This window comes from Metarhizium acridum (genome assembly GCF_019434415.1).
Source record: "Metarhizium acridum strain ARSEF 324 chromosome Unknown scaffold_276, whole genome shotgun sequence".
NCBI classification, from domain to species: Eukaryota; Fungi; Ascomycota; class Sordariomycetes; order Hypocreales; family Clavicipitaceae; genus Metarhizium; species Metarhizium acridum.
In genome coordinates, this window is record NW_027094025.1 from 1,614,797 (window position 1) to 1,635,817 (window position 21,021).

Consider the following 21,021-nt stretch of genomic DNA (forward strand, 5'->3'; position numbering starts at 1 on the left):
CAACTCTTAATAAATGTACAGTCAGCATTTGCTTGCAGATCATACAAGAAAAATAGAGGCATATTTTACCTCGAGCTGTTTTCTGACTCAGAATATGCAAGTAAGACGTGTCTCAAAGTAGCTCGTAGCAGAAATTCATTGTCATCTTGCCAGTCGTAAACGTATTTAATCGTCTACAATCCCAGAAATTTACCGTCTGCATATCCAAAAACCCAACCCAAGCTATTACAAGTCTTGACTCATTTCAAATCTACCCATCTTCACAATGCACGTCTCTTTCGCTGCAGCCGTGATTCTCCTCGTCGGTTCAGCCGCCGCTAAAGGCGTAGTCTACGACTGTGAAAAGACACCGCAAATCTGTCTCAATACCTGTTGGGCAATCAAATGTCAAAAGAACTCCGAAACCCTCCACGGCGGAGGTCAAACCAAGGATAATGCTAAAAAGTACGGTGATGATAACCGCAAGAAATGGGGTTACGACAAGGATCCTTGCAAGAAGAAGGGATGGGCTTGGAAGGGAGGCAACTCTCCTGACGAGTATCCTTATGCCTCCTCCAAGGAAGGGGGTCAAAGTGACTTTGCCAAGAAGGTTGCTCTTCGATGTGTGCCCGGTAAAGAGCAGCAAAGTGAGAACCTGCCATCCCTCTCACCATCTACGCGCGTGTGGAGCTAATGCGGTGTTACAGGACAAGGACGCAAGGTTAGAGGCATTGCTACTAGCAAGAACGGAGAGCAGTGGAACACAAAGTGGGACAAGATCAGCAAGCTCCCCGAAGACTGGTGTGGTCCAAAGCCCAAGTGCCAGAACGATGGTCACCAGTTCGTGTCTGGCGGCCCTAATGGCCCCTGGACATTGGCTGCCAACCCCAAGGTTGTTCGTGACATTGGGTCTTACTCTGAGGATGGGGATAGCTCTTGGGTCTCAAGCCGTGATATTCCTGACGATGTTGAACTTCCGGAGGACTTTGACGGGGATGATGGTGAGGTGGAGGCTCGAGATGTTGATGAAGAGGATAACCTCGAGATTGAGGATGATGAATAGACCCTGAAAACTAGTAGAACCTGTTTTTATCTAGGCTTCTGGAATGGTCAATCACGAACGTCAGGTATATGGAACGGGCAGAGACAGCGGTAAATATACGATCGCCAGACGGCTCGTTTTTCACCACCTACTTTGGAGCTGAAAACAATTGTCTACGTGTATTTTCTTCTTTGGAGTACTTCCATCTCATCGAATTAAACTTCCATTATAAAAATAAAATAAGTAATAGATGTTATATACCAAGAGAACATAACGGGTCTAGTGGCGCACATTCGTTTTGTCATTTTATTAATCCCCGTGTGTAACTATCACTTCTACGATGCCTCTACAGAGCTCATATACTTCAATTTAGTACGGAATATGGTGACTGGATATTAGTAGGTTCAGTAGACTGAAGACGGACAAAACTGGACTGTTCTCGAATCACTACTCATGCTTGGTTGTCAGCCGTCCCCAAGAAGCCCGCATTAGTACCGACTGTGAGTATGCAAGGGACCAAGATTCCTCCCGTTTGTGTGCCAAAAATGAGCGATTTTTTATTTGACGATCTCGATCATGGTGCCACACCAATGCTTACAGCACAGTCAGCTCTGGCTTCAGCCGCACAAGTGAGATGCCAGTGGCAGTGCAGCCAACTATTTAGTTACCCTGGTCGCAGATCGGCCTCCATCCTTTGTTCTGACTGAGACCCAGGGGATGAAGGGAACAGTGTGTCCCATGTTAGGTGCAGCCACTTGGGGGCTGGTTGTGCAACGGGAATGTCATCATGTCGCTGGTGACTTTTATCATATATGCTTCTCCACATTTATTCAAGATGAACAAAGGCGTATGACGTGGTGTAGTTGTCCTATTTGTCCTATTTGTCCTGCATAAAATGCAACGTAATGAATGGTCCACTGTGCACAAGCGTATAATAATGGTCTCTGCGCCGCCGCCTTCCGCTCTGTGGCTCGTACAAACAACCCAACACGGCTAGACATCATAAAAAAAAAACCACATCGCCATCGAATACCGATCCCATCTTATCAGAATAATCATCACAAAGAAAGCCTTTTTCCCGTATCTCCTTGATCATGGGTGTCACATTGCGCAGCCGGTCCTCTCAAGACGCCAAGTTCACGATTGTCTGCACTGCAGACATCGATACCCAAGTTTGTCGCACCGAGCACCCCAAGCTTGGCCTGAGTCTAACCGCTACCAGGTCTTGAGGGACCTCCTCTCCCACGACAGACTCGTGCTGGTAGCCAAAAGGGATCTATCAGAGCTGATAACAAACCGGGATGACGATAAGCTTGACTCGTTCGAAACTCCATTCACCGAGGATCTCCCAGATGCCTACGATTTACTCGGTGAATTTATGGACGCAGCCAAGTCGAGACGACATGGCGACATTAGCCACAAGTCGTTCGTCATTCTTGACGAGACTACAGCGGAAGATGGAAAAACTTGTCAGATCGCAGTAGATGGACGAGAAGACGAGCAGAGTAATGAAATCCACATTGCTTTCCGGTGCGAACTAGCATCCGCCACCCACGGCCTCGCAGCCATCGAAGCAGCTTCAGAAGCTCAGCTCACAAAAGTCATACGCGACTTGCGAAATGAAGCCGCAATGGTCGGTGGAGTCTGGAGCAAGCAACGGGTGGATGAGTTTCGATCCAGGCCGAAGCGTATAGATGCCGGCAACTACCCTCCCCATGAAAACTGGGACGAAGGCAGCGGGCCAGAAAACCCAGACACGGACATTCCCTACTTTCCCATCTTCCAAACCGCGGAAATCAGCCTCGAGGTAGGTTATTAGCATATTCATCACCACCACTCTCTAGCTGACTAGGACAACTACTTAGACTCTAAACCAATTCCTCAAAGAGACTTACGACCAGGACTGGGGCGACGAAGAAATCGCCGGGCCCTCCATGGCCTTTGTTACTTCCATCAGCGAGGCACCATTTCACTCGGGCAAAGCAGATGCGCACCTAGATTCAGCACCTAAAGTGCCATCCGCCTTATTTGGAGCCTCCGCCGTTGAGTGTGATGCCATTGTGCGCAGTCGCTTACCGGGTGGATCAGAGATGAATTACAACTTGTTCATTGTCCTGGATGAGCTCACTGAGAAGGAGAAGACGGTTATTGTTGCGGCAAACAATGAGCTAGATGGCCAGTTGCTGCTGGGAAGGACTGACTTCAAGTCCGCTTTGACTGTCTTGGTGGCACCGTCAGACACCAGTTTGACTGTCGATAGCCAGATCAATAGTGCAGTCACTGAGGGACCGGGCATCATATATGATGAGTGAATTACGTGACGGAAAACGAGAGATATTGCTTCTACAGTCTATGAGTTTTGAAGCCTAAGCGTATACGGTAGAGAAACACAAGGTTTGGAAAACGTTGAACCGAATTCGCATCACGCAGAGTGTCATTACGTGCCTTTGCCGAAGAGGAATTTTTAAATCTACGCATCGGATACGTCAAGGGTGCTCACTATAGGAACTCCAGTTCCTCTTTGGCACGCATGGTTTCTACAATGAGTTCCCTCTACCTCAAACTTTATGTTGAAAATACCTCAGGTTATGAGTTAACCGGCGATACTAAATTTACTTGTAAGAATTTTTTCGATCACTCTATAGGAGGTATTTAATTTAGCTATAGGTCTATTGAAAAATATTTACCTTAGGACCAACTGTACAGATTTTGAATTAATTCTTTACATCCAAGTAATAGCATAAGGGCTAATATGTTCTCGCCAAAAGGCCGTAGCTTGGAAAAGCGTTGACGAGGAACATTCGAGAGTTCAGCCTCGCATACGACCTAGCTCGTCAAAGAATAGATTGCCGAAGACTATCTACAGATCAAAACGTTGTGTTTATATTCAAAGTTCATAAGGTGCGGTTCCCATCCAGTAGAGTTTTAAAGTAGTCATAAACTTGGTTATCAATGCGTCGTTCCATGTAGCTCATCAAATATCATGCATTATTTTTCACACATAACCAAACATGTCTTCTCCTATCCCATGGCTTGCAAATAGCGACCCAAGGCCGTCGTTGGAAAGTAACCCTAACCCTCGCCAGAGTCAAACGGTTAGCGTCCTCAACTCCTTCGCGGAAGATGGTATAAGTGTCTGGGCTCGTTGAGAAACCGAATTGAATTTCATGAAATTTGCTCCAGACATGCCGCATCTCTGAGCCAGAGCCGCGCAGCTATCATCTTCCTGGACTTGAACTCTACTACAGTTAGCACGAGCTGAGAGACGAGAGATTGTGGATTTGAAATCCTCGGTGGAGTTGTTATCGCGATCCCTGGAGAATGTACCGTTCATCGCTAATCAAGGCAGAGTGCTGAAGTAGGCTGGGCCGGTGAAATTGAAAGAGAGACAGTTGGCCCTCGCCCAGGCCTTGAACATATTCTGAATAGGAGTAAAAGTTACCGTTGTTACTGGCCATGACTCTAAATGTGTGGTCTCTCCCGCGGCCCGGCTCGCACATTTGCATGGCAATATATGAAGTGTGGAGTTTGGAAGTTATCCTCTAATGCTTGAAGCGCGAATGAACGAATGCCCTCATTCTGTAATCCCTTTCAATATAGATACCAATGGCCGTCTTGCCTAACTGGGCAAATGAGAAAGTAGTTTCGTCTATAGGTCCGTGTCCATTGGAGAGGTGGTGGCGTGATTGCTCGATCAAAAGTACAAAGGCCCCAACGGAGGACCGTCCTGTAAAGTCATCGGCCTGCCATCCGATTTCATATGTGGCATTGTGTAAGGACCTGGCGGGTAATTGTGCCGCGGGCCTGAGCACATTGTCTCAGTGTGAGCCATATGAGGCACAAGAATAGATGTGATGAAGCGGTTTTGCGTCGTCAACGTTGTCGCGGATACTGGAATCGTAGAACAAGGTCTCTTGGCATGGCTGAAATTGCTCAAAGTTGTGATAGGCCGACTAGTTCCAGGTATTTGGCCCAGAAATAACGCAACGCTCTGGGCAGGCATCGCTACTAGAGCAGTCTGGGCTGGCAGGTTGTCTGAAGGCGGCTTGCGCAGAAACTATAGCAAGGTTGGTAGAGAGCAGGTGACTTATGGCTATAAGCGCCACGACATAAACCAAGAAGTGGCCATCAATTTTGAACTTCCTGCTGTTACGTCTAAAAATGGACCTCAGACACTCTGTTCCCGTTATCCACACGTCCAAGAGTCGCCTTTGTGCTCCAGACAACCAACGGAGCAGTCGGCGCCAAGACATTTACACTTTTACACAGGCACACAGTATGGAATCTTTGTGCTGTGTTATGCGGACACGATAGCTTCCTGTAACTTTGCCAGCTGCATAGCTTTTTAGTCATATGATGCGACAACTAAGGCAGTTGAGTATTACCATGGATCCAATAAGTAAGCTTACTTTATTGGATGCACTTGACCAGTTTGGCTTGTTTCGTTACGAATACACTTGCCACTCCAGTTCTTGGCCTTCCCCTACGACTGCTAGGAGAAGACAAGGATGACAATTAATCTGTTTTCGATGGAAAGATAAATGCTATAGTTACATGCTCTTACTACAAATCGTGTTAAAGCCGTATGGTCATTATACTAATTTCGCGAGTCCTGCCAGAGCCAACACCAGCCACAAGATTTGCCCATGTGTAAATGGCAAGGTCTGGGTGCCCGCGCTCTGAGGCTCGGGTGGACATGTAACGTTTGGATTAAGGCCTCCCATGCACGCCTTTGATTGGATGTCATACGAGATGCTTGATGCTGTGGTAGCGTTGACTTGGCCAAGCAAGGATTTGGCGTCGGGGCTTCCGGCGTAAGGATCGGACAAACGTCACGGTCCACGGAATGTCTATGAAGCAAAGACACTTCCTTCACTTGAGTAATATTAAAAGTCACTCCTGTTGTCTTCTCACATACACCGTCTTTAGAAGCAGCGACGAGATCTTGCCACTAGGTATTATATTTAGTAGAGAAGTAGACAACTTTCCTAATTCAGGTCGAGTTTCAGATAATCACGTCCTCGGCCGGTATCGGTACGATTTACTGAGTAAACTCCCCACGCGATTGCCCAGCTGCCCTCCGTATTATTGAGCCGAGTAGTCCAGTCGGTAGACAAAGTGCACGTTGCTGGTATTGCTGGAGTACTTGGCCTGGTTCAGCTGGATGATTCCCTGTTGTATAGATGTATTCCACGAGGGAGTATGAGAGATATCAAAGTCAATCTGCAGAAAGAGCGGGCGACTAGCAGGGAGATTCTAAACAGCAAAGACTAAAGGCATTAACGCGGCTGGTGTATATGTGTCGTTGTGAGGGAAGACCAAGTCTACCTCCCCCGTCTCGGGTTTTGAGGCATCCGGGGCGGCTACACAGCGACAGCAGGCCAGAAAGAGAAAACACCAGACGATGCAGGTAAGTCTCCGGCCGAAAACGGTCATTTTGAACTGATGGGGGAGACCAAGGTGGGTGATGGAGAAGCTGTCGTGTCTTGTGCGAGCGAGGCAGGTTATACCAGGAACAAGTGTAAGTATAGGGCCGTGGGTGGTTTGTGTATTTATTGGCCCCTGAACGGCTAAATCCTTTTTGGCCAAGCATGTCCAGGGCTCTGATGGTCGTGTGCCGGTTATCCGTCCGACCCAATACGGCTCGCCCAGAAACCAACCATATATTACGTTCGAAAGTTGCGCTTCAGGAGGCAGCTGAGTGGGCTTCATGCCTGAAGTGCATGTATGAGCAATCTTAGGCAACTAACAAACCGTGCGTTGTGAATGCTGGAAGAGTAACGTTTCTGGAGAGAATCTTACGTGTGCCTATTGACGAAAGCATATAACCTGGGTTGCCATCAACATGCTACTCACTGCTAACTATCCAACATGGCCTCTATTACCTGTGTGTGTCTGTATAATTCTTATTTTCTTTTTTTGTCAACGGAACAAAAGGGGGTATAATTGCTATTCAATCAGGGCGCATTCTTTTTCGTGATATTTCTCACCAAAAAAAACCATTTATCTAAGTCGCTTTTGGTTATGGTGTGTTTCTCGCGGCTGCTTTGTGCCAGTGAGCTGCGTCCGTGAGGCGGCGTCTGCAACTTCTCCACCCCTGCCAACAACGGAGATACTTGTGACTCTTTCTGTAAGAGCTGGGGCCTGGATATAGCCAAGTTGAAATCGTTAAACCCCGGAATCCAGTGCCTCGACCTTGCGCTTGGCCAAAACTACCGTGTTGTGGGTGCCGTGTCCTCAACCTCGTTCAGGGCAACCACAACCGTATCGGCATCGACATCGACAACTTTGTCGTCTCCATACTACCCCACGCAGCCTGGATTGGCGCTTAACTTGCGACAAGTTTTATCTTGTGCCAGCGGGCGACTATTGCGGTAGTATTGAGGGCGAATCCAGCCTCAGCTCGGCTCAGTCTTATTCTTGGAACCCCTCTATCAACGCCCGTAGGTCATCTATTCTCGCCATATTAAGCAAAAGATATAATGATATTCAAGGTATCCTAACAGACCCGTGATAGAATGTACCAATCTGTGGCTCGGCTACTATGTTTGCGTTCATGTTCCTGGTGTGGTCACCATGCCGCCGACACCGACACCGACAAAGCCGGCGAATGGGTAAGCTACGCCGAGGCCTCCAAACTACCCGTCTGCGAAAGTCTGCGAAAGTTGATTCGGGTCATACGGAAGCTAACGCAATCTCTATCTCATCAGCATCGAGACTCCTCAAAAAACGCAGCCGCACATGATCTCTTGTTGTAGTCGATTCAAGTGGGTGAATAGCGGCGATACATGTGCCAACATTGCGGCTCAGAACGGAATTTCTCTGGGTGATTTCATGAAATGGAATTCCGATATGGGAAAAAACTGTCAGGGGTTGTGGGCAAATGCATACGCCTGCGTCGGAGCCCTTGCTGGGAGCAACCGGGCTGGATTGGGAAGTGGTTAGGCTCTGGATATACTAGCAGAAACACATGTCGCAAGATGTGGACCGAAGGCTGGAAGTTCAAGTCGCTACATTTGAGGTGTGCCAGCGAAAAGGACGACTGTGTGGGCAAAGGGACCTGTACGTTTGACCCGGAGCCAGCCAAGAATGTATGTTAGACCAGAAGACAGATTGAATCCCCAGACAGTATAGAGAGGTGGAGTATCCGTTACGAAATTCCTCGGTCAGCAAAGTAATCCGCCTGAGTTGCTTCTCACGCTCTTGAATCCGGAAACTTTTACCAAACGTACTACCTACTACAACTTATGTATGATAGGTTGTATAGTTAGCTCGTATATATTTCCAAGGAAATTTCACCGCGGACAGGTTTTATACTCGCTTTAGTCGCCTTTACCAGTCTGTAACTTCAGGATTCGTGTTAACGTACATAACTGGCTCCCAGCATCATGCCTTTCCGTTTGTCAACGCCGCTTACGCAAGTGTGCGCTTTGAAAACAAACCAGTTCCAACTATCATTCTTGCCGTTGGTGACGTACAATCTTGTTGACAGGGTATTCAAATACCTTTCACTGGAAGGGCTTATGTGCGCATCTCTACTTTCTGAATGCCATAAATTCCTAACATTCCCAAGGCATTAGTGACGATGTCCCCTCCCCTTTCTTAATCTCATTGACAGCATCGATCTTCCGGCAAGAGCTCTGTTCTAGGAGCTATCTCTGGCGTAACCTATCCAGTGAAGAGCAACCTCAGCACCCAATACTCAACAGAGCTTTATCCTCAACAAGCAAAGTACATGAGCGTCAATGTGTCAACCGTACAGTGACCCTCAAAGATCCTCCCTGTCCGGCTTTAACGAGAAAATAGACAGAATCTAGGACATATTTGCTCTCCGTCCGAGTCGTGTCGAGTGGAGGCATCTCCAATTGGCAGTTAGCTTCACAATGTTGCATTGATGTAGTATTTCTTCGTTAAACTTCATTCCAGTGGTGTTTTTGGATGATAAGTTTTACAAGTGGCAGTAAATAGGCCAGCGGAGGCAGAGATGGAGCATCTATTTTAATCCCGAAATCTATTCTTCGACAACAATCACCGTTTAAATCTGAGACTGGTCGCTCCTTTTGCTGAGCCGCTTCGAGATTGTGCATGACAGAGCTGCCTAAGCGGGGAGAAAGTACTTGGTATAAGCAGTAGCAGTCGCTGCTGCATGATTGCGCCTCTCGTCATTCTTATGTGAGTCTACATAATCGCATATTCCTCCAACAACCAAGTAGTGTTTGGTTGTCATGACGCAAGCGCCTTCCATTTCGAAACACAAAGCTCCGGTTTGAGCACGGATACGATCCCGCATCATTGCATCTTTTATAGCCTGGTTTCAGTGGCAATGAGGCCGTAATGAATACGCGGCCCGGGCCTCTGAGTTCGTCTGGAAGAGTATTGGCCCTTACAGCTTCTACATGTCTCTTAGCCATCTTTATGTATAGAATGAGGTTCAAAGAGCTTATCATGATTTTGCTCGAGTTTTTAAAATGCATTAAACCTGCTGGACATAAACTATTTAAGTTTTAATGAACACTTGACAGCCTTCTCGCTCGGACTTGATAAGACTCATTACAGTGCGTAGTTCAATGGCCGTGGGTTTCGTGATTCCTGTGCTTAGAAAGTTGGTGTCATTTTGCATCGCTTTGCCCATATCATGCTGAATGACACCGGTGCCGACCACGATATCACCCAGTAGAATATTATGCTTCTCTGAAGGTATTCCTTCTCCAATTGCAAAAACAAAATATCATTTCAGATTAGTATAACTTTTCTCCATGTCGGCGGCTACTTTGGAAGCAGCGTTCGTACCACCGTAATCTTCATATGGAAGGCAAGCAGCAAATATGTCCTGGCCTCCTAAGTATTCATGTCTTTGTGTCGTTTTGGTAGGTCTTGATGATGGCTGTCGAGCAGGGTCCTAAGGGTCTTCGACTCCTCGGACCAGGCGCAAATCATGCCGATCCTATAGTGCTCGTGTTGAAGAGCATGAATGCCGGAACTGGAGCTAGTGGGCGAATAACCTTGTGGCTCAGGTTCGGCGGGCAAACGAACACTCAAGCCAATCGCACTATCTGCGGCGCCATGATCCGATTCTTCACCCGATAATGGAAGCTCTCCCTTGTCAGGGTCTCCGATATCTTTCCATATACATTGGATGTCTGCATTATGGCCAAATATCACAGCCCCAGCATCGTTGGCGGTAAGGAGGTGCTCTTTCGCGGCCTCTCCCTCATATGCGATGGCCATAGAGCTTGAGCAAGCTCACAATGCTTCTCTGTGCCAACACTGCAGGCACAGTTCGTGGCGAAATCAGATGAATACCACACAATTGACCCTATTAATCGTGGAGGATTCGCTCCTGGATCGCACAAGCGGCTCATAATCCTGCTCAGGTCCTCCATACCGGCAGCCAGAAAATACTTGATGATACTGTCTTCCAGTACTACCTGTCACTTTCTGGTACGGGGGTCAAGTGAAGCGCCAAAGTTTCTGCCAAACACTGTGACAGCCTTGAGAGCTCGGATAAAACCCACCCATCCCTTGCCGATTGTTTTCAACTTTGCGAGAGTTGGAAAGACGGGACTTTCGTTACTGCAATATCTTTGAAGTCCCAGCCCTCAAGGTCTTTCCGCGGACAAGATTTGCTCTCCTGCTATACTTCTTTAGTAATCAATGAGTTTTTCAAGGGCCTCGTACAAATCACTGACGCGATCATGATTTGGTACTTGATGCTTGCGTTTGATTCGTCCTTCTCATCTTCCTCATAAAGTTCCATGTCAGGATTTGAAGCATTCATAAGAACCTCAAGCGCTGCGGAGACGGTACAAGCATTTTTTGCTTCTTTAAACTTGTCAGGCTCGAAGAGGAATCTAAATGAGAAGTCATCGGATATGTTAAACTCGAGAGATGCACGCAGGAAATGGAGCAATGCATTCACTCCGTTCACCAACCATCCACGTATGCACTCAACGTCCCAAAGCACCACGTACTCCTTAGACAGGGGATATAGTCTTTTCCTGCAAGTATCACCAGAGACTTGTAGCGACACATCTTTCTTTCCCAGGGCTGCTGCATGATCAGATTCGATCGCCTTGGTGTCACCACCTTACCCTTCAAGTTGCAATTCTCATGAAGGCATCTCAACCAGGAACGTTCAATCGCATAATTTGCATCGGCAGATCCTAAAGATGTCCAAACCCGCTAATGAGCTACACTGTCGCATGCAACTCTTACCTGTATAGTATCTTACACTCGAGGACCAACCAAGAATATGCCGACTTGTTTCCAAATCAAACAGATCAATTTCTTCAGTGTGAGTCATCTCTGTCTACATATGAGACGCGATCTCCATTTCTCTTGAAGAGCGAGTGCCAAACAAAGATATTGTCAGAGTGCCGCGTTGGAACTAGCATGGTCGAAAAGCCCTTGATGATATCTTGTTGTTCAACAGGTTGATATGTCGTGTTCCTGCCAAGTCCGCCATAGTATCTAGACTGATATCAAGTCAAATGTTAGATAGTGGCCTACGGGGAATGGGATAGCTTTCACTTTCACTGGATTTTGAAACATTTGATGCCAGCACTGACCATTCGGTATTTCGCCAGTGCCATCGACAGCGTCGAGGTTAAAATTGATATTGCAGAAAAACCTGAATTCAATCCTTCAGTAACCCCAGTGGATGGACTCATTCACATCCTGCTCACAAATGCATTGACGACAGTAACTCCTGTCTGGTAGGGGGATGAACGGAGGGCCGAACCAAGGTTAGGTATTGATCCATGTTGCCGAACAGCCTCGTGGTTTGACGCTGCAAGCAGGTATTGATTCACTTCTTGTGTGTCGCCCCGACCACTTCAGCCGTTAACATAGCCACAGTCGAAACATTTCATTTCTTGTTTGGGTGCGATTACATCGTGACCATGCATACCACTGCATGTGGTGTCAATGATCTATTGCGGGAAGATCCCGTGGCGTTACCGGACAAGGATACAGTAACATGTGGCCATCAACCACCCGTTAGTTGAGACTGAAACAAATGCGCCCAGTTAGTGAAGGCAAGAAATTTTTTAGGGGATTTGCCCGTGCCAGTACCTGACATGCTTTATCGCGAAATCTCATTTTTGTGTTTTCCCTCATCTTCTTTGACTCTGGTTGCGGAGGGTGGCTGCACCATTCTTGCCCATACAAGCCGCTCCTGGCCGCGAGCCCAACCACAGACCCTTAATAATTGATGGAAAGACTGAAAAGGCCTATTTTTTAAGTATTTCATCTGTCACATCTTCGGCCATGCAAGCGCTGAATAATGTATCAGTGCTAGTTGGCTGTCCGAAAATGTCAGCTGAGCATTCTGTTCCCGTCTCCCATCCTTTATATGTGAACATATCCACTAACTCGACGACCTAGAAAATGAATGGCAGAGACAGGATCATCCGTTCAAGTTAGTTGTCGCGAAGCCCTTTGCTGCTTTGAGCAAGAGAATGTGTCACAAACCTGGCAGGCATATCCATGATTAAAGTATCAATGCCAAGTCCCGATATGTTGATTTTTGGCAAGCCATTGATCAGCACATGGCCGCCTCAACTTGGGGTGATGTGGCTACCGAGGAAGCGGTTCACGAGCGTCAACGCGTACTCGACGTAAGCTAGGTAGGTATTCGAGTTACCAAAATTGGTCATCTAGCCGGGCCCTGTCATCTAGAAACCTCAAACCAGGCTGCAAGGTTTGAATGAGAAGCTAAATAGCTAAAGCCTTCGAATCGGTGCTACTAGTAAAAAGAATGTCCCTTTCCATTCCTCTGATTTCCAATTATAATGAAGGCTCTAATTCCCTCGATGAAGATACATCTGATCCGACGACCGATTCCACTGTTCAACGTGCTCCATAGCTGTCAATCTTGATAACGAGATTCAGCAAGCGACCTCCATCGACCGAATCACTTACAAGCCGATTACGTGGCTCAGCGCAGTTGTGGACCTGGAATCACTATGACCAAGTTTCGACGATCGAAGAATCGCCCTGGCATCCGGGACGAAGCTCCAGTCCTACCCCCTGAGCGAATCATACGAGAACGATCACTCCCCGTCATCAACCCCGCGAGCGACATTTGGTTCTGGGAAACATGATTAGCCCCTTCCTCGGAAAATAATTCAGGCCTGTCATGGTCTGAGTTTGAGACAGCCATGGTCAACATTGGTTACCCGGTACACCGCCATGGTGGCTCAGTGCGGAGATTTGAGTACGGCAGGGGACACATGAGCAGTGGTGCAAAAAAGGTCAATCTTGGGACTATAGTATTTCACGAACCGCACTGCAGACGTGGCAAGGTACCGCACCATCTTGCCCAATCATGGTGGCTCCGAAGACTTGAGAAACGATTCCAATTACAGTTATGAAAAGAATATTCTGCCGTAAGTCGAGTCATCTTGATGTTATTACGTGGCGGGGAACCTTGTAGAGCTGACATGAATAATAGGGATTGTTCTGTTCCGTTCGAGAACAAGAATGATAAAGTTGTGGGAACAAAGCATATTTAACAATAGACCCTAATCCGGCGTGGCCGGACAGGCTAAGAAACCTATTCCAAAAAGACAAAAGACAAGAATTTCAATGGCTACAATTCAACAGAAGAAGGGAAAAGAGCATATCAATGGGGTCACCGGTGTCTTAGTACAATATAACGAACAGTGACTTATATGAGGTGATGTGAGCAGCAACAAAGACTGCCATGGCACCGACGTCTTGGACGAAGCTAGCTGAAGCAACTTGTGACTGGTCTCTATGGCATTCGGCTTGGGCGGTGGCAACTTCAAAAGCCTTTCACGTGTTATTGTGTGCTTTGAAGTTTGAAACTAGGCCGCTTCAAGTGCTTCAAGTGCTATGACAGCCGCCACGAAGGCCAAAGAGCCGCCAGCTGATGGCCTCCCAAGTGTGAGAGCTATAGTACGGCCTCTAGAATACCTTGAGCATGACAAATGACAATCAGGAGGGTTATAAGCGCATTCAAAATGCTAGAATAACGAGATGCGGCATTGTGGGTAATGTGGGATCATTCGGACGGGGTTATGAACGCTACATGTACCTCTTTAAGTGCCTAGGACCTTGCGGGGCACATGATACAGGGACAATAAGATATAATAGCAGATAAATGATACCTTACGCTTTATATAAATAACAAAAGATGTATCAATGTTTTTCTTATACAAGTCAACTACTATGACGTGGTCAGTTGCGGTTCTCTGGCCAGGATATGGCCAACACATCTGTTACCACGTAGTGCTTGCATGATGCTTGCACCAGATTAGTTTAAAAAAACTTGATTAGTATAAATCACTACATCACACCCCAGTGCCTCTCTTTACCCACACGACGGCACCTGGGATTATGTAACTCGCTGTCAAGTATCGCTTAACATATGGGGCACTGGGGCCCAACAAGACTGGAGAAATCGGCTGTCGGATATCGCTCCATCTAAATAAGGTTGTGGGTTCCGCCCACATGGATTTGTACCTATATTAGGACCGTTCTCGAAATCTCGCATTGGCCAAAACCGGCTAGGGAGTGTGCTTTCGGATTTAAGATTTGTTCCATCTCCGATGATTGGACAGGACCTTTATTACTTAAATAACTTTGAAGCTACACAGGTATGATGTGGAGGCGTATTGGGCCACTAGTACTCGCCGGCTCGGCCTCCATGGACCCATCGGAGATGACTTGTTAACAAATATATAAACCCGAGGCGCACATTCCTCCCCTGCTGACGAGCGTTTTTGAGCCACCTACATCCACTCAGAGATTGACATATAAACCTAATAGGTAGATACTATTTATGCTTGTAGCGTGGCACCCCTTGATATTTGGATGTCCATCTGGGGCGAGCTTTTTACTAGCAGATTCTTATGCGCACAGGCAAGAGTTCTCACACGGTTACACGAGGGCTACGATCACGGAACCTAGGGCAAGGGCCTTCACCGACTTGTTGTATCTATAGAGTCTACTTTAGTCCCTCGAGGCCTTGAGGAAAACCAAGGACCTTCGATACGGAAGACTGTTATTAGATGAACAGAGCGAGTGCTCCAAGCCCTCCATGAGCCCTTGTCACAAGAATCTAACAAGCAAATGCGTACACATGTAACTTTATATACTGCCGGCTAACTGCCCCTGAGGACCTATCGCAGCGATATCCGACAACTAGGACTCCGCAGCATTGACATGAATTATCCCACTCGACATAATCACAATATGTTTTATCTCTTCAATATACCCGCATTGTCATGCTCCCTAGACGGTGCTCGAGTGTCCGTGCGATACTTGTAACATGTAGTGAGCCATGAGCTACCAACTCGTTCCATATAGTAACATTAGTAGCAGCTGTCACAGCACTTGTAACGGCGTCATCTGCCATCTCCTTCTATGGATCCCCTGGCCTCCAATATCTTGGTTATGGGGGTGGACCCATTCTCTCGTGGCCCTTGGTTGGATTCTTACCGCTCCGATAGATATTCTGTGCTTCTTAACATCTTGGAACCTAGCTCGTGGAGCCAAGAGCAGATCAGAATTGATTTCTAGACGCCAGCAGTCCACGCCTTGGGTAAGCTTAACGAATATAAAGGAAAGCGTAATCGTTTTTATTATGCGTGACGAACCGGCTCTTCTTCGTTTCGAATTCGGGACCGTGGTCACAGGAGCACTCGGTCAGTTAGCCTGGGGTAGCAGTGCCAATGGAAGTACAGGGAGCCAGCTACCTCGAGCTAGCATACAATCACTATCCAAAACAGATATAACACGCTAGACCATGATGCCATCCCGGGGATGAGGCTGTGACAGAGGCTGAAGCATCGTAAATTCTTGTTCATACTCGTCTTCGTCCCAAGGTTGGGACAGGTATGAGTCTAGCTGACTTTGATCAAGCTTGAAGCGCGGTAGTACTTCCTTCCGTTAGGCTGGTCGGTACATCGCAAAGGCGCTGGGCGTGTACACTCTTCCGTGGTCTCAACCCTAATATTCAGCATAGTCGCTCTCAGCAACTATATATCTCTTTAATATGAAAGGCAGAAAGATGGCATTACTTTGTTTACCGCAAGCTGTAACACATTACCAGATCGGGCATTTACAAAGCCGCAAGGAAGTCGACGTGACAGAGCTCAAGCGAAACCATGCTGACGCTGACGTTGCAGCTATTGAAGAGCACGCCCCAGAAGAAAACAAGAGAATCCTCCATAGGATTTACTCAACGTATGTCCCGAGCGCAGTCGTTGCCGCTAAGCACACACCCAGATTTTGACGGCTGACGTGACTGAATAGATTGTTGCCTATTGTGGCGATTTCATACATGTTCCAATTCCTGGGCACCTCAGTTATCGGATTGACAGCCATTCTGGGACTCCGTGACACCTCAGAGGCAAAGATTTCGGGGGCAAACAGCACCTACTACTTTGGTTTCATCGTCGCGGCATACCCGCTAGTATGGTTATGTTGCGCTGGAGGGTCGACAAGATGATTGCCATCGCAGTGTAAGTCAGGGTCATGACCTCCTGCCACTTGGACGATTCTACTAAAAAGCACCTAGTTGTAGCGCTCTTTGGGGCGCCGTGCTGATGCTGACAGCCACGACTACCAATGCTGCGGACCTGCTGGCCCTTGGCTTCTTCCTGGGCGTTTGCGAATCTCCCATAGGCAGCACGATCGCGGGTATAACTGGCGATCTGGCTTCCCACGGAACCGGCCACATGGATAGCATTGCGCATTGGAAAGTATTGTTCTCACCGTCTATATATTGTCTTGCATGGATCTGACTGTTTTGTTGATACGGGCTGTGTTCTTCATCTTCGGCGGTAGCACTGTGGCTTGGTTAACGCGCGTTTTCTTCATCCTGCCTGATGTTCCCACGACGGCTTGGTTTATAAGCAAGCAAGATCGTGTAAAGGATAGCTTGCGCGTAAAAGGGACCATGGCTGGCATCAAAAGCTCTCAATTCAAGCGGAAACAGTGCCATGAGGTTGCTCTCGACGTCAAGACCTGGTTCATTGTCATCATTCAGCTGTGCGGAAACATTCCGAGCCGTGGAGTGCATAGCGTACGAACCCTGCCCAACATTCACCTCCGAATTAAGCTAATGACTGACAAAAAGTGCATTTTGGGGTCGTCATCATCCACGGTGGGCTTCGACACGTTTCCCACGATACGCCTACAAACCGCTAGCTATGTCTACCAAGTAGCGGGCGTGACGTAAAGTGCGGTTCGACGGTTGTGTTGATGGACCGAGGCATCTTGCCCGCTTCACTGTGCAGCGTTTCCCTGTGGAAGCCTGGCCTCGATGTTGCTTGTGGACACGTATATGGGAAACAGCTCACCTTCCAAGCACGAAGCAGACCTTGCCCGTCCGACTTCCTCTCCTCTCGGTGACCTGCTTCTTCGATATGGGCGGATGGCGGCAGCACAAAGAGACACGAGTCTGTATCCGTGAATGCAAGGAGGTGGAGCCATGGAACCACAAGGGGCTGGGGTGGGGCGAATCAGATACCTGCTGCACATCCGTTTAGTGATGTCATCGGGCCTGACCCACAGCTGATGCTACCTAGCACCCGATCATCTGCAATGTGTGTAACAGGTAAAACAGGTCGCTGGCTTATGGCTGGAGTCGCTGGACCACAACAGCCTTAAAGACTGCACTGAAGGCTGGGGCCATAACCGAGGAGTCGCCTACATTGAGGCCCCCAAGATGGAATCGATATTTAACAGTCGATGAGTCCCCCTTCGAGATGACATTTGAAAACCATGTTTCTATTCATCAATGCCATTTCTCTCCTCCAAGATACGCAAAACTTTTCTTTCACTCTAGACCATAGGTGAGCACTCCATTTGGGTCCCAATTGACCAACTCTCCAACCATGCTGTATTTATCATCTATTCATACAGCAAATGCATACCTAAACTAACAACACTGTTAGCCCATCTTCGTCTGTCAACCGCTCAAGGCAACTCCCCGTGCCATTACCGGTCCGACCTTTCACCCGACCCCGACAACAGTCACGAGACAAATGCGTCGAAATGCTCGCATTTCAGACTGCAGCCGAACCAGTGCTCTGACGACGCGGCAAGAGCGTCTACCAAATTTGCATGCGACGACAATGAGGCGGACAGAGTGAGGCGGACAAAGTGAGGCCAAAAAAGTGAGGCGGACATACATTTGGACGCGTCACGCTGCCACGCTGCCAGCCTCGCTTTCTGTGCTGTCCTGGTCATCGCCACGGCTGGTTTTGAACGCCTTCGCATCAGTTGCAGCCCGGCGAACGACGTTTGCGACCTGTGCTCGCGGAGCAGGTTGTCGTACTCCGCGAAGCCGAAGTTTGCGGCTGGGGCATGTTTACATTATATTGGCCGCCATGTCGCCGCCGGACGGGCAAACAAATTAAAGATGACGAGTATAAAATATTTTGTCCGTTGCCCAGCGAAACAGCCATATTTCACCGCTGCGAACATGGAACTTCAAGGACTGCAAAGGTGAATGCTGTGCGGGGTTTGTTCTTCCTGGCTCGACAAATTCATCAGACCTAGTTCGAAGTCTTTACTTCAACCCTTGTGTTTCCCAAGTTCCAAGCCACGCGTCCTTATCACAAATGTGAGCATGCGTTGCGGCTAGGAGGCATACAGTTGACAGTCTTTGTCGCATCTGGATGTGTTTGGAACAAAGTTCTGGAGGGGTTTCGCTACTGGGCAACTGCATGAGGCGCTCGCTGTGCTCACAACTGGTCCCATGTGGGTATATGCAGCAAGTCTCTGGTCATGGGTCCATACTCTTCAGCATCACTTTCTCGAGACTATCACAACGGATAGCTATGCACGACCTGGCTGTATACTGTCACTGGTATCCCCCAAGTACCTGTCTACCAGTTCTCACCATCTTGACAACAGACCATCCTTGGCAAATCCTATTGTCACCCTACGAGCTCTGTACTTCTTTTCAAGGTCCAGGACAGCTGCCTGTCAGCACACGTCTATACCAGTAGCTGGTGTCGTTGTAAGGATGGCTCCTCATGGGGCTGTCGATTGTTGGCAAGGCGTTGCAGTCGTCGGGCGATTGGTGGCTCTCAATGGACGTCGTCTTGCTTCCAGTGTGCAGATAATTGGGATTGTCCTAGTCGAGGAAAACAACTCGCAATTTTCGTGACGTCTCACCCCTTGTTATTTCGCCAGACTCGCTTAGTATACGCATTTAGAAGCGTCTTTCTTGCAAAGACCACTAGATTCTCCGCCTCGTTGCCTTGGAGTGGACTTTCCGTCGTATCTCCCAATCCAAAGAATGCCTTCTGTTGGGGCGGTTTATAACGGGTAACGTGACGAATATTGGCCAACCCTATGATGGTGCCTGCTAACTTTGTCGCCTTAGATCGGCACCCCCAAAGCCAGATCACGCGTATACAAACCACGGAATTGCCAGCGGCAAACAAAATTTTGGCAACGACCGTCTCGCCTTGTTTTTCGAACGAGATCCATGCTCGAATTCGAGCGGGCCTGCTTCTCGCGAGGCTCGTGTTGCCGCCCAGCTCAAAGCAGTTTCGGAGGCTTTTAAGCCTACCTAGTAACGTTTGGGACGGTTATTCGTGCACGGCTTTAGACCTTGCTGCTAGTGGATTGGGGACATATCTGCTCTAAAGGGGGTACGTTGGTGTTCAGCAATTGATTTGGCTTTTGCTCGCACGTCGCGCAGCGTTGCAGTGCTTGCAACGACGTATCCAGAAACCTAGCCAATACAACGGCTTAACATCGACAGAATTGGATGGGAATTTAACAAGACTATTGCATTCTGGCAGACTCTTTGTTCAGGAAAGGTACTTTTGCCGACTTTCCTCGCCCGGTCCAAGTCAACCCAACACGCCAAACCGTTGACATTGATGTGTGCTCCTCCCCGATACCGTTAGACCTTGCCCGGGCAATGTCTTTTGGCATCATCAACCAAACCACGTATATGAATGAGATGTCACCAATTCTGTTCGACTACATTATCAATGTTAAAACTTTTGAGGCCATATGAACCATAGTACCTGATATTTCAACGTCGTGGCCTGCGGCGTCCTCAGCTATGTCTTGCGCGTCAGTTAGACCATAGAAAAGAGCCCACTGTTTCCACCCTTGACATTTGTACCATTTGCTTACTAGGCTCCGTAACGCCTCACTGTACGCTTGCAAGCCGTATCCCACGATGCTACCTTGTGGATTGATGCCGTGTTCTGAATGGACATGTTGAACCGCCCAATCATTTAGCGGCATCTGTGCGGTTTGAAACGATGAATAAGAGCGGCAAAATGACCCTCTTCGAGACTCTAGACACAGAAAAATTCCTGACTGGTCTGCTCATAAAGGTACTGCTGACGATGCGGAAATTTCCAAGGTTCCCGCAGAAAGGACAGCGACCATGACAAGCTGTCATAATCATCAGTTGACAGCTTGAATAACGCCTCTCTATAGCTATTCGAACTTTGAATCATTTGTTTCTCATCCGACGAAATCCAGATTTTTGCTGCCATGGCGACATGGTATTTCGTCGTTCCTGGTCCCTACCCCGCAGATTTTCAGATGCAGGGTATCCGAATGCACTTGCCACACTTGCCACTCTTACCTCAATCTTTTCAACGCAAATTCGATGAGTATGACGATTAACAGCTTCAGAAGACGTCGCCATATGGACTCTGCAGCTCAGAGGCTTCTGGTCTTATTTCGTCTTATCTCTGTGTGTTGGGAAATGACACTAAGCTGTCCACCAATCGGTCATATCGGGAGAAGCACCCCTCACCCCCAAAATAGCTTCAACGGTATTACTGACACAACATTCTGCGAGTGGCTTACAAAAAAAAACACTGCAAAATATACTACAACGCCTCGAGTATGAAGCGACGTAGCTACTGGCGCGGTATGCGCACTCTCGCCCTTTGGAGATCGTCCCCTTTGCACGAGGCAAGGGGCGGCGTAGTCTTTCAGCAACTTTGATCAATGTCACTGCTATTCAGCGCCCATTCCTACTA

At 48.0% G+C, this 21,021-nt stretch overlaps 3 protein-coding genes across 3 annotated transcripts; 2 read left to right on the plus strand and 1 right to left on the minus strand.

Annotated features, from left to right (window-relative positions):
- Positions 1-265: 265 nt before the first annotated feature.
- J3458_013478 (uncharacterized protein) lies at positions 266-1,042 on the plus strand (the record flags this gene model as incomplete). The annotated part of the gene is made up of 2 exons (XM_007815674.2): positions 266-626; positions 687-1,042. 2 exons carry the CDS (start codon positions 266-268, stop codon positions 1,040-1,042), a joined length of 717 nt encoding a protein of 238 aa, XP_007813865.2.
- A 984-nt stretch (positions 1,043-2,026) lies between these two features.
- Positions 2,027-3,651, plus strand: J3458_013479 (uncharacterized protein). The gene is made up of 3 exons (XM_007815675.2): positions 2,027-2,193; positions 2,244-2,828; positions 2,887-3,651. Exons 1-3 carry the CDS (start codon positions 2,116-2,118, stop codon positions 3,331-3,333), a joined length of 1,110 nt encoding a protein of 369 aa, XP_007813866.2. The 5' UTR covers positions 2,027-2,115; the 3' UTR covers positions 3,334-3,651.
- A 12,789-nt stretch (positions 3,652-16,440) lies between these two features.
- Positions 16,441-16,746, minus strand: J3458_013480 (uncharacterized protein; the record flags this gene model as incomplete). Its single annotated transcript, XM_066120466.1, has 1 exon — positions 16,441-16,746. One exon carries the CDS (start codon positions 16,744-16,746, stop codon positions 16,441-16,443), a length of 306 nt encoding a protein of 101 aa, XP_065974754.1.
- Positions 16,747-21,021: the final 4,275 nt, after the last annotated feature.